Here is a 13,559-nt window from a genome sequence, read left to right as displayed (position 1 = left end):
CAAAATATTAGGTGTTACTTTTTACACCAGACTGAGTGATACTACCAATTTTAACTGGCTAGTAACTCAAAACAAAATAGAGAAAAACTCAAGTTTCTAGGACTACGAACATTGTCACTTAGTAGAAAGATGTTGATAAATACGCTAGCAATGTCAAAAGTGTGGTTTCTGGTGCTGCCCATTCCCAAATAGGTAATAGAACGTCTGCACAAAGCCATTTTCGAAAATCTGTGGCAAAAGACCAATTTCAATCCGATCAAGAGAAAGACACTTTTTTTACCCGTCAAAAGCGGGGTTCTCGGATTTTTATCACCGAAGGAGCAAAGTCTTGCACTTCGCATCAAAACACTCTTTCAACTGAAAGAATGCGGAGAGGATAAAACTCACAAGTACTACTACTTTTCAAAGTATTGGTTGGTAAGTTTACTTATAAAAATTTTTTGTTTGACATCCCCTAAAATCAACAAAAAATTTTTACTTAGGAGTGGCAAAAAACAAAAAGACTGTCGTTCCAGCAGGTCTTTTCTGGAACAGTCCATCATAACTAGCAATGCCGTGGACCCAAATTTAGAAAAAAAACTTTACTTTCCACGCATGCGGACCGACACAAAATATCCTCTTTCGTTTTTTACACAACAGTCTATCTTCTGCGGCCTTGCTAGCTACAAGCACAAGGCAACAGACCATTAAAAATAACAAATGCAAAACTTGTGGTAATATTGAGGACAACATTCATATCTTTGCCTACCGTCCTCATGCTGTCGAAATATGGGAGTATTTTAAACATGTATATAACTCCTTGACATTCTAAAACAATTTTTCTCCGATATGTTCGATTTTTTTGATTGAAACAGCGAATTTATCGGAGAAAAACCCAACTTTGCACCTGCTGTTGACACTCACTCAAACCATCATGAGAGCAATATGGAACAGCAGATGCCACCATATGTTTAGCTACACAAAAATTGACCCAATTGCAGTGATCAGGGTAATAATCAAGAACATCTGAAATATTATTACTTTAAAATATAATTATCATGTCCGTAGAAACACTGCGGACACTTTCTGTCAATATTTTTGTATTAAGAACGTTTTTTGCCAAGTAGAGAATGGAAATCTGAAACTAAACATATGAGCTAAAATAAAACAAAAGCTGGTAGCATGATCTGCATGTTAAGATTTCCTCTTCTCTGTAAATTTTTTCCTGTTATACAACAAAATTATTGTTATTTATGATTAGACATTTTCGAGGGGTACTAAAGTAAGCATTAATTCGAGGGGTACTAAAGTAAGCATCACTTCGTGTATTGAGTAGAGATGTGAGTCGTTTTTTTGGTTCTTGTTTTTTTGCAAAAAAAAACGGTTTTTTTGGCCAAAAAAATCAACTGCTTCGTTTTTTGGTTTTTTTTTAAACTATTTTTTTTTTTTTTAAACACTGAAATAATTTTAAAAATTTGTTTTTAAGTGTTATTTATTAAAAGAGAGTATTCATTCCTTTATTTAACATATGAATTTTGTTACAATCGGATTTTTTTAACTAACTACTTTAACACCTTTAACATTTAAATAAATATCAGCTCAAAAGTGTGTTTTTGGGTGATATTTATTAAAAGACTTTGTCATTTTCTTATTTAACATACCATTTATCTGTCTTGTTTTACATGCTCTTCAAATATTCATCAAATAACATTAATTAATATCAGGAGATTAATTATTATTGTTTTCCAATGACTTACTTATGATAACCTAAAATAAAATTGAAAAAATTATTTGAAGAAACATTTTTCTTGTAAAATACAGAGACATAAGTAAAGGAGATTTGTCTTTTTTTGTTTGTTTTTTTATGTAGATATGATTTTTGAGTTGGAAACAATTTTTCTTCAACATTAAAAACAAACTTTTCAACAGAATGTTGGCTGTTGAATGTTGGATGTTGAATGTATGGCTGCTAATCTCCTTGACCCCAAATATCAAGGAAGATATTTAAATGGGGAACAAAAGGTTAAATTATTAGTAACTTTTGTTTATTTTTATTAAACCAAGTAAAACCATTAATGCAAATCAAAATTTTTTTAACAGATTGATGCATGTGAAGTGATATATTCAATTGCTGTAAACTCACCTAATATCAAAACAGCTATTTTGATGACTGATTTAGCAAATTATCAATGTAAAGGAGGAGTTTTTTCAAAACCTTTTATATGGACAGCTGTTGACTTAACGTTCGGTCCGAACTGGTGGAAGGGATTGTGTTCATCTACTGAATTATCAAAAGTAGCAGCAAAAATTCTTCAGCTTCCTGCTACAAGTGCTGCTTGCGAAAGAAGTTTTAGCAGTTATGCAAATATTCACAGTGACAAAAGGAACAGATTAACAAATGAAAGAGCAGCAAAATTAGTGTTTGTATCGCAAAATTTAAAACTGGAAGCAATGGATATGCGTGCAACACAACAACTAATTCTGCCTAAAGAACCAATAAATATTTTGGATAAATCTCACGAATCAATAAATGTTTCAGATGAAGAGTCACTTGAACAAGAATTTGAGTCATTTGACCAAGAATCAGAGTTTTCTAGTCAAGATTCTTCTGTAGATGAGTTTTAGATTAAAAAAAAAAACTTAAAATAAAATTGTTTTTTATCAATTTTTGAATTTAAATTTTGAAAAGAACAAATAGTTAGTTAACTATTTTAACAATAAAAAAATCATTTAACTCTTTTGTGAACTCTGTTCACGCTTTAATAAAAATAGATTAATTAATTTAATATAGAATCTAAAATACTCAAACAAAACTAAATAGAAACATTTTAGATAAGTTAACAATTTAAAAAAATTAAAAGTAAGTAAACAAAAACACTATAAAGAGCTGTAAAAGCCAAAAAAAACTCCAAAAAAACCAAAAAAACCCCAAAAAAACCAAAAAAACACGTTTTTTGGGGTGAAAAAAACATGACAGCAAAAAAACACGTTTTTTTTGCATCTCTAGTATTGAGCGTTTTCTTATTGACTAGTTTAAAAATTAAATAGTAAAATAAAAATTATAACCAATAAAATTAATATCAATAACTATTATTACTAGAGTTGCTAACCGGAAGATTTTGCTCATTTCCTGAAAAATTCTTTCGTAAGGATATTGAAAATAAGGAATTTATTTTTTTCGTACCGAGTATTACGAAACATTTAAAATCGTTGATGTTCATTTCGTAAATGCTACTTACAAAATTTACCCTTTGGCAAATTGAATTACGAAGTAAAACTATTCATAAGAAAGCAGTGCTACGAAACGTACGGAAGTATGAAACAAAATAGTTTTTTTTCGCCTTGTGACATGTCAGACATATGGTAGACATGTCAGGCATATGGTAGACAAAATTATTTTGGCTTTTTTCTTTTTTACTAAAAGCCATTAAATGTCCAAACAACGTCTGTAGATTATTTATCATCTCTAAATATAATAATTTTTATTTTTTATTTTTAATCTATTGGTCGCACATTCTGGGTACATAATATTACAACGTTTTTATTATTATAAAGACTACTGAATTCAACTAAAACTATGCAAATGATAAATAGGCACTCTTCATTCGTTAAACCATGTTCACTGTTTTCGCTTTACTTACCAGCCTTGCATCTAAACGCCACTTTAGTTGATTCCTTAGGATTGTGGTTAGCACAGTAGATTATATACCACAGAGCCTTTTGGATGATCTTTTAGCGGTATTTGTACTGAAAAGCCATCTGTTTGAATGTTTAAGCTTTTGAAGATTTGTGGGGAATTTTTTAATACTTTCCCTGAGACACTAATGATTTCACTCGTTTATCAATTTTATTTTATTTTCATCTGACTGCGAATAAATTATTTACAAATATCACCCTTTTTATATAAAGTTTAGAACCACAAAATAAATAAACTTAATTACAAGTAATTACGTTGGCGTAATTTTCCCATACCTCTACGAAGACCACATCATTTCAAATACATTAATGTTTATATTAAGAAACAACCGCTAATTGTTGTTAGTATCTTGGAAGACGTAATTCACCACACACTCCCCCGATTAAAGCTGAGACTTCGGCTTTAATCAGCCATCTCGTCTTCCATGATGGAACTGATTATTTGTCGTGCATTTAATTTCGCCTGTCTTGGTTCTCTTTTCAAGGTATCCTCTTCGGCCTTGGTTTCTAAATTCTCTTCCGATTCGATTCCGCTTTCTGCCCCACACCCCATTTCCAAGTCGCACACCAACTGAATTGGTCGTTCAATTACATAACCATTTCCAAGACGTATTTTAAAGCCACGAATAACTCCATCCTTCCCCTTAATGTTGTTTTCAATTCGACCAATGTTGAGAAGAGCCTTGTCCTTCACATCGTCTTTTATGAGTACCATACTTCCGACCTCTGGGAGTTTCACGTTACCTCTCTTTTCCCTTGCTTGTTGTCGTTCTTCCATTGCGTGCACGTACTCGTTCATCCATCTTTTCCTTAAGTGATTCTTACAACTTTTCACAAACTTGATTCTCCGTAATGCGCAATCATCCCTTGTTATTAAATCGATATCTTCTTCAAGCAAAACTGCCGGTCTACCCCTCATTAATACATTTGGTGTTAATACTTGCTTATCGAATTGGTCACCTTGATAACAAAGTGGTCTATTGTTCATAACGCATTCCACATCCAGCAATACTTCTTCCAATTCAAAGAAGTTTAGGATGCCTTTCCCAATTGTTTTTGACAAACTTTTCTTCATTATCCCTATTAATCTTTCAAACAAACCTCCCCACCATGGCGCTCTTGATAAATTAAACCTCCATTTTATGGCTGTGGTAGCAAGATAGTTTGCGAGATTTTCATCCTTCTTAAGTGTTAGTAACCACTTCCCTGTTGCCACAAACGTTTTTGCGTTATCACTAATCATCATTTGTGGTGGTCCTTTTCTTACAACAAACTCCTTTAAAATTCTCTGAAATTCTCCTGCCGTTAGGTCATGACAAAGTCTAAGGTAGACAGCTCTTGTACATGCGCATGTAAACAGTGCAACATAACATTTTTCAACCAACTTCCCTTGCGCTTTATACTTTAGCGGACCGGCAAAATCAACACCTGTAACCGTAAACGGTTCGATATTTTCAGTTCTAAAACGTGGTAACATTGCTCTTGTTGGCGGTAACAGCGGTTTCACTCTATATCTCTTACATAGATTGCATTCACGAATGACCTTCTTTACAGCAACTCTCAAATTTGGTATCCAAAATCTTTCTCTAATGCTACTCATTGTATCTCCTACTCCCCCGTGTAACGTTTTCGCGTGATGATACTCAATAATTTTTAGAGTTAGTTGAAAACCTTTTGGTACAAATATTGGATTATACCCAGAGACTTTTCCATGACACCTCCAAAGCTGTTTTTCATCCTGTTTAAGTTCCACATTGGACTTTATCGCAACAGCTTCTTGTAGTAACTTAAGATTCACCAACTCCGCTTCTATCATCTCTTCAGCATTCAGTGGTCCTGTTATTTTTTCTTCATTCCGACAATTGTAAATAAACCTTTTTATGAAAGATGATATTCTTATGATTTTCCAATACTTGTGTTTACTCAATATTTCCTTAAATATATGAAGTCCCTTTATTTCTTCTGTTGCCATACTGACGTTCTCTCTTAAATGAATAGTTTCACATAATGCGTTCGGCGTTTCAAATATTTCTGGTTGAATTGGCCAATTTTCTTTGTGTTTTAACCATATAGGTCCATTGAACCACAAACTTGTTAGTTTCTCAGGACTTACTCCTCTTGTTCCAAGATCACTTGGGTTTTCTTTTGTTGGGACATAAAGCCATTTTACTTCTGCATTTAATAATATCTGTTGAACTCGGTTCCTGACAAATTGTGACCAACTGCCCCTTTCTTTTAACCAATAAAGTACTGCAGTACTGTCAACCCAATGATATACTTCAATAATATTATACTTGTTCAATGTCTTCCTAACGTGATTCATTAACTTGCTCAAGGTGTGTGCTGCTACCAGCTCCAGTCTAGGAATACTAAGATCCCTTGGTGCGATCCGTGCTTTCGCTACAAGTAAGTTACTGGTTTTCGAATATCGGTGGCTCACTGCAATGTAGATGCATGCACATACTGCTGATTTACTTGCATCTGAAAATCCATGGAGCTCCATTTCAATACTTCTTTCAGACAGAACGCTCCGCGGAATTGAAATAGTTCTTTTAATTCGTATTGCCTTGATCCAGGTCTTCCATTCTTCTGAAAGTTCATATGGAATTTGTTGATCCCATCCGAGTTTTAACAAGCATAGCCGACTGTATAATATTTTTCCAGTGATTAAAATAGGTGCACTAAATCCCAATACGTCAAAAACACTGTTAATGGCGGATAGCATTTTCCTTTTTGTTATCACTTCTTTATCTCCACTATTGATGCAAGCAGTAAAGTCAATCGATAGTTGATCCGTTTCTTTGTTCCAAGGAATCCCAAGTATTTTTGTTGATCTGCCCTCAGCGTTGCTTTCCAATTTGCTCACGTTGCTATGCCATTTGTGCAGCTGGAACCCAGCTTTCATTAAGATTTGCGTTGATTCATTTTTAAACCTGATAAGTTCATCTTCCGTTTCTCCACCTGCTTGTATATCATCGACATAAGTATCTTCTTCCAAAGCAAGCACCGTTTTAGGATAAATGTCCTTGTATTTTGATATATGCTTTTTAATGGTAGCACCAAGAATGTAAGGGCTTGAACTTGAACCAAAAATCACCCTTGTAAATCGTAAATCCGTTAATTCCATATTCTTCAAGTCCTTATACCAAATTAAGCGTTGTGCGTCTCTATCCATTTCGTGTATTCGAATTTGTAGAAACGCCTTCTTCACGTCAGCTAAAACGCAGAGTTTATTCATTCGATTTCGTACGAGTATGTCAAAAATTAATGGTTGCAGCGATGGTCCCACTTCTAGACAGTCGTTTAATGAAGGTGACTGAGCGTCTTTTCTAGCTGAACAATCATAAACAATTCTCATTTTTGTTGACTTGGCATTTTCCTTGACTACTGCTTGATGAGGAACGTAGTGAATAATTTCTCCCGTAGGTTTTTCTGGTGCCATTTCCAATATTCCCTCATTGATCTGTTCCATCATTATTTCATTATACTGTTCTAGTTTTTTAAGTTTTTTCAATCGAGTCGTCACACTTCCCAATCTTTTAAGAGCCAGGTTTCTGTTATTTGGTAGTTTAACAACACCCTTTTTCCACGGCATTCTGGTTTCATAGAAACCTTCTTCGGTTTGATGCAGTTTTTCGCTGAAGTCTTGGTGGAACATTGACTCACTTTTGTGTCCGATAATCCAAGTACTTCTAAACTACACATTTGCTCAAACTCATCACGACCAGTGTTCAATAAGAAACTTCTCTCAATACCTGAACTAAATTGTGTTCGTCTCCCAGAAAGAGTCCATCCCAACATCGTTAATTCGGCTCCGGGATCTTTATCCGGATTTTTTCCGAGAACTACCGGTTCCGTGGTTTTTATTCGCTGATAATCAGCCGCACCGAGTATAATGTGAACAGGTTGAAGTTCGTCACTCCCTTCATCATCGCTAAATTTCAGCCTCCTCAATTTTGCAAAATGCTTCTTAACATCCTTGATCATCGGATTCGGTAAAAAGGTGAGTGTTTCCTTTTCTGCGTTGGCGCATTCGACTTTGATGCTAAATTCCGGTATTGTCGTTGATTCTAGCGTAACCTTATATATTTCCACACGCTTGTCCACAGTTCCATAGAGCTGTTCAATACTTTTATATTCCTTTCGTGTAGGTTTCAACTTTAGTTTTGTTATCAAATTCGTACATATATAGGAACTTCCAGCACCCGTATCCAACATTATCCTTACTTTTTCACCATTTACTTTTGCGATCACTGTTGGGTGAATAGTTGTGCTTGCATTAAGCACCGTTCCCATGTTTTCTTTTTTATTTTCAATGTTACCATCCATTGTTGCGTTCCTATCTTGACAAATGGACGTGTGATGTTTTTTGTTGCACTTTCTGCATCCTCTTGATTTACAATTTACCGCCGAGTGTCCGTAACCAATGCAGTTGTAACATAATCTTTTGTTTGTTAAAATCTCCCTGCGTCTTGCAACAGTTAGTACTTTTGTACAATCTTCGCTTTTGTGATTTTGTAACCCACAGTAGACACATCCATGCTTTCCACTAGTTGCCCTGGTTTCTTTGTCATAAAGACTGCCATTGTATTGTTTAAACGTAGTGCTTCGATGTTCATAGGGCCTTGACTGAACGTTCGTGTTCTTTTTATCGCCCTTTGTTTGTTCGTCGCTTGAGTTAAAAGTTGAGTTCAACGGATTCCTTTCAATGTACTTTTGCAACTTTTCGACAAGTTGCTCCAGTCCCCATTCTCCCCATCCATCATCGTTTTGTGTAAGTATTTCACGAACTGGTCCAAGTTTATCCATCAATGAATACACGAATGATTGAGCCGTTTGTAGTTTCTGCATAGTTTTCAATGTTCGTACAGTTCTTGCAAGCTTGTTGTAAAAGTCGTGAACTTCTTTGATTTTGTACGAGCTATGTATAGCCGTCAATCCTTCCAAATCTTTAATCAATGCTTTGTGAACCCAAATATCTTTTCCGTAAGTTTCTTGTAGTATGCGTTTAGCTTCATCGTATCCTTCCAACGAATGAGGTAAACCAAGTATATCCTCCCTGGGCTTTCCTTCGACAAGTTCCAGCAAGTAGTTGAATTTGCTGATGTTCGATATGTTTGAGTTGTCAACTTCTACCGTGAATTGATTCCAAAATCGCAACCAGTCTTTATAATCGCCATTAAATTTTGTAATTGTGTACTTTTGAAGTTTGACAGATTGTTTAGTAGCTTCGTTTTCGTTTCCAAGAGATTTACGCAATGTTTCTTTCATTTTTAGTTTCTTTAAATACCATTCTTCTTCGCTTTGAAGTTTTCTCAATGAGGCTTGTTCTGCTTCTTTTTGAATCGTTAACTGCTGTTCCACTATTTGTTTTTCATACTCAAATTTTCTGACGCATTCGTTTTTATTTATCGAATCCAACTTGTCCACCATTTTGTTTTTGATTTCAATTGCTGCTTCTACTTCCATTACTGGTTTCGAAAGCCATTCTTCAACTGAATCGATGCTTTCGCCGTCGTCAAGCATTTTCCTGGTCAGCTCATCCTTTGCCATTTCAAATCTTCCCAATAAATTTGTTATTTTGTCCAGCGCCAAGATTATGCTTGATTTGTCGCCATTAATCGTGTTGCGTTCTATGTTTTTAATGTTTATTCTTATCATGCTGACTTCTCTTTGGTAAATTCGCTCTTGGTCCATTCTTTACTAACTCGTAGGTTTCGTAGGTCCTGGTAGGGTCGCCACCTTTTAGTGTGGGGAATTTTTTAATACTTTCCCTGAGACACTAATGATTTCACTCGTTTATCAATTTTATTTTATTTTCATCTGACTGCGAATAAATTATTTACAAATATCACCCTTTTTATATAAAGTTTAGAACCACAAAATAAATAAACTTAATTACAAGTAATTACGTTGGCGTAATTTTCCCATACCTCTACGAAGACCACATCATTTCAAATACATTAATGTTTATATTAAGAAACAACCGCTAATTGTTGTTAGTATCTTGGAAGACGTAATTCACCACAGATTTGATACTATTACATAAAAAATATATGTGACTACCGTTTTTTTAGCATCATTTCTTAGAAGCTTGTATGTTGGTGTTGGTATATCATCATTAATAATTAATGCTATACCTTCATCAGGTGAATATATCTAAGCAGATTTAATAGGGGTTTTATTTCAAATTTTGATTTTTGTGCCAGTTTCGTACTTATCACTTCTTAGTTTCAATTTTGTTGCATGACTTAATTTGGTACTAAATAAAAAGACGTTATTTGGGACTAAATGACGTGACGTAATTTTGAAAATAAATATTAATAAAGTTGTTTATTCTTTTTGTTCTGTTACTAGCTTTTTTAAAAGAGCAACATGGTTTCCCAACTTCATTAACTGATGTTGTAGCATTTAATGTACCGTAGGTGTATTCAAAATCTTGAGCTAGCCAATTTTCATTACTTCTCTCGAAATGAATATTATCATTGTTTGCAGCTATCCACTTTTACATTAAACTTTTATAAAGATTTTCACTCAGAAACCTCTAGTTTCATATCTGCAGAAACTAGAAGAGTTAATTTCGATGAAAAGAATGATGTATCATGAGGAACTAGTTTATTTTGTCGTATAAGTCCAAAAATATCACCAATTTATATATTATTACTAAACAAAAAAAAATAAAAGATTGTTAGATAAACAGTACAATTTGTATTTAGTTAAATAGCTAACAAAATAACATGAATTTTTGTTTACAAAAAACAAAAATTAATTTCAAGCAAAGAACGTAAGTTACAAGTCATTATTCTAAAATGTTAAAGAAACCCAAAAGGTGAATGTATATAGTTCAAATAGGTTGTATATGTATTACATTTATTAGTTCAAGTATTTAATATAGGTTCTCGTAGGTTCCCTAAATCACGTGACACTTTTGTAAAAGATAAAAGTATTAAAATGTTAATAATTTATTTTGTTATTTTAAAGCCAAATTATAAGTGTATTATAAAAGCTGATCTAAATTTTTTTCGTAAAGCTTTACTGTTAAATAATTTAAATATATAAACTAATTTTGTAAGGTCATAAAATTTTAAAAATTACTGTTTATTTTAGCTATGAATTTAAAAGAAACATTTACGCTTTTTAAAAAATTTTTCTTCTGATTTTTGTGGTTTTAAAAGATACTATTATATAGGATTGATAAAGGTAATATGAGTACCTTAAGCGATAATTGGAATATTTTCAAAAATAATTATGCTGGAGCTAAAATTTTTAGGAATCCTTATTCATGATCCACTTAGATATTTGGGCACCAGAAATTTTTTCTTAAAAACACAGAGGTTCTAAAAAAATAGCAAAAGTGCTCATATTACCCAGACCACTTGTTACCCAGACCACTTGGTAATATGAGAACTTTATATTAGCTCGTATAAATTACATTAATTAAGAAAAAAAATACTAACTTGACAATTAGAACTAATTTTTGAATATAAGTATTCGTTAATAACAAAACTTATTACTAAAAGATCAAATATCAAGCTGCATTTTTATTGAAACAATACTACTATGTTTTCCGCCAAAAAAAAAAAAAATTAGTTTGCTAACTTTTCTACAGTTTTGACATACGTTCTACTATGTTTTATATAGTAGTACTTATGTCAAATATCGATTTTTTTAATGGCGGGGTGAACTTTTTTCAAGAGGTATGGAAATAATAGTTCATATCGTGCTTTTTAGGTAAAAGTTCATCAAACTACAGTACAGGAGCAAAATACAAAGCAACTTTAACTTCACTGCTTACATCTAAGAAATATTTAATTATGCTCATATTACCAAAGTGCTCATGTTACCCTAATCTACCCTAGTCAAAACAGTTTTTAAAGTAGTAAATGAGAGTATTACGAATATGTTCTATCATATGGTTTTGAATAAAATAATTTTTTTATTTTAGGTTTTGTCCACCGCCTCTGCACTGCCAGCAAATATCTTTTTGCGAATATGATAAAGAAGCTGAATCTCGAAATAAAACATAAGCTGGATTTCGAGATAAAGCATAATATTTTATTTCGAAACTATAATTTTGTTTGTATAATTATAATAATTTTTCTTTGGCGTAAGATTGTTGATTTATAACTATGATCATGAAATTATGAAATAACATCAGCGTCGATAATCAAGCACTTAAAGAGTTTTGTTTTCATACATTCTTTTTTTACTACACTCGTGACGTCAAAAGTCAAACCAATTTTTTTTTTAATAACAGTGCTGGAGTTTCTAAAATTCCGAAAAGCGGAGTTTCAACTTTTTTTTTTTTAATAATTGTAGCAATAAAATCAAATTATTATTGCTCTTTAAACCTACTTTTAACATAACAAATTTTTTTAAAAAGTTTTTTCAAAAACTGGATTTTATAAAAACACTCAATTTTAAAATTATATACCCACAAGCTGTTCAAACGTAAGACTAATTTGTCTATTCAAAATAACTTTGATTATTTGTACATACATCGACGCACTCTTTAAAAAAAAAGAGTGCCAATTTTTATGGGGCTTGGGTTTACTCAAGCCAAAACTTACTAACAAAAATTTATCATAACCTAACTCATCTCCGAAACTTATATGTATATAGATAATTATATACATATAATACCCTCGTGTATATGTATATATTTATTACTACGGTGATTTTTATATTAATGTGATATTAATATTACGATGATATTAATATTACGATGTATATATATATATATATATATATATATATATATATATATATATATATATATATATATATATATATATATATATATATATATATATATATATATATATATATATATATATATACAGTGTATATACATGAATGTGTGTGTATATATATATAATATATATATACATTTCGCCGTTTGACAATAATTGAAATAACTAATTAAATAAATATGATTTGTATAACACGAGCAAAAAGAAGACTATAGTCATCTTATCACTAAGCCCCGTTATATATATATAAATACATAGCTTTTTTTTTAAACTTTTAAAAACCGTGTAAGATAATACAAAGTCTTTAAATATTAATTACATTTTATAAAAAAATTATATTTTAAATAAATAAAAAAAGTTTTAAAAAAAAAATTATTTTTTTTATATTTTATCCTCCTATTTCTTTTTTTTTTATATTTTATCCTCCTATTTCTTTTTTTTTTATATTTTATCCTCCTATTTCTTTTTTTTTTTTTAATTTCTTTTTTTAGATTGAGAATAATTAAGAAAAAAACAACAAAAAAATTTAATTTATTGCCGTTTTGTTTTTGTTTGCAGAGAAGTTTATTTCAGTAACGTTCGTGCTGCACCAAACAATATCTGCATAGTTTAGGTAACAATCTATAAATGAAAAGTATATGTATTTCAAACAAGATTGGTTTAAAAACTGTTTATCTTTATACAGTATACCAATATTTTTCGAAATTTTATTCTCAATTACATTTATATGTTCTCTCCAATTAATATTTTCTTCTAGAATTACGTCCAAGAATTTTAACGATTTTTCCCTTTTTATTAAATTATTATCAATAAAAAAATGCTGTAGTTTCCATGGAATATTTTTTTTTAGAAGCATGAAGGTATAATGTGTATTTAGTTTTATTAATGTTTAGGGATAGTTCATTGGATTAAACCATTGGCTTAGTTTATCAAGTTCTTTGTATACTTTTAAAAATAAAATATTAATATCTTCATTGGAATAAAATAAGTAAGTATCATTGGCAAATAAAGTTGAGTTTAAGATATTAGAAAAATTATTTAAATCATTAAAATAAACTAGAAATATGAGGGGTCCTAATACCGAACCCTGGGGAACACCGCGTGTGATAGTCATATTATCCTTTTTTCCAC

The 13,559-nt window shown here is 31.7% G+C and overlaps 1 protein-coding gene across 1 annotated transcript; it reads right to left on the bottom strand.

The window, feature by feature from the left end:
- Nucleotides 1-4,078: 4,078 nt before the first annotated feature.
- Nucleotides 4,079-7,150, bottom strand: LOC136085308 (uncharacterized). Its single transcript, XM_065806603.1, has one exon. It carries the CDS (start codon nt 7,148-7,150, stop codon nt 4,079-4,081), a length of 3,072 nt encoding a protein of 1,023 aa, XP_065662675.1.
- Nucleotides 7,151-13,559: the final 6,409 nt, after the last annotated feature.

Source organism: Hydra vulgaris, chromosome 09 (genome assembly GCF_038396675.1).
Source record: "Hydra vulgaris chromosome 09, alternate assembly HydraT2T_AEP".
NCBI lineage: Eukaryota > Metazoa > Cnidaria > Hydrozoa > Anthoathecata > Hydridae > Hydra > Hydra vulgaris.
Note: the sequence above shows the minus strand (reverse complement) of the source record. Positions and strands in the feature narration are given on the sequence as shown.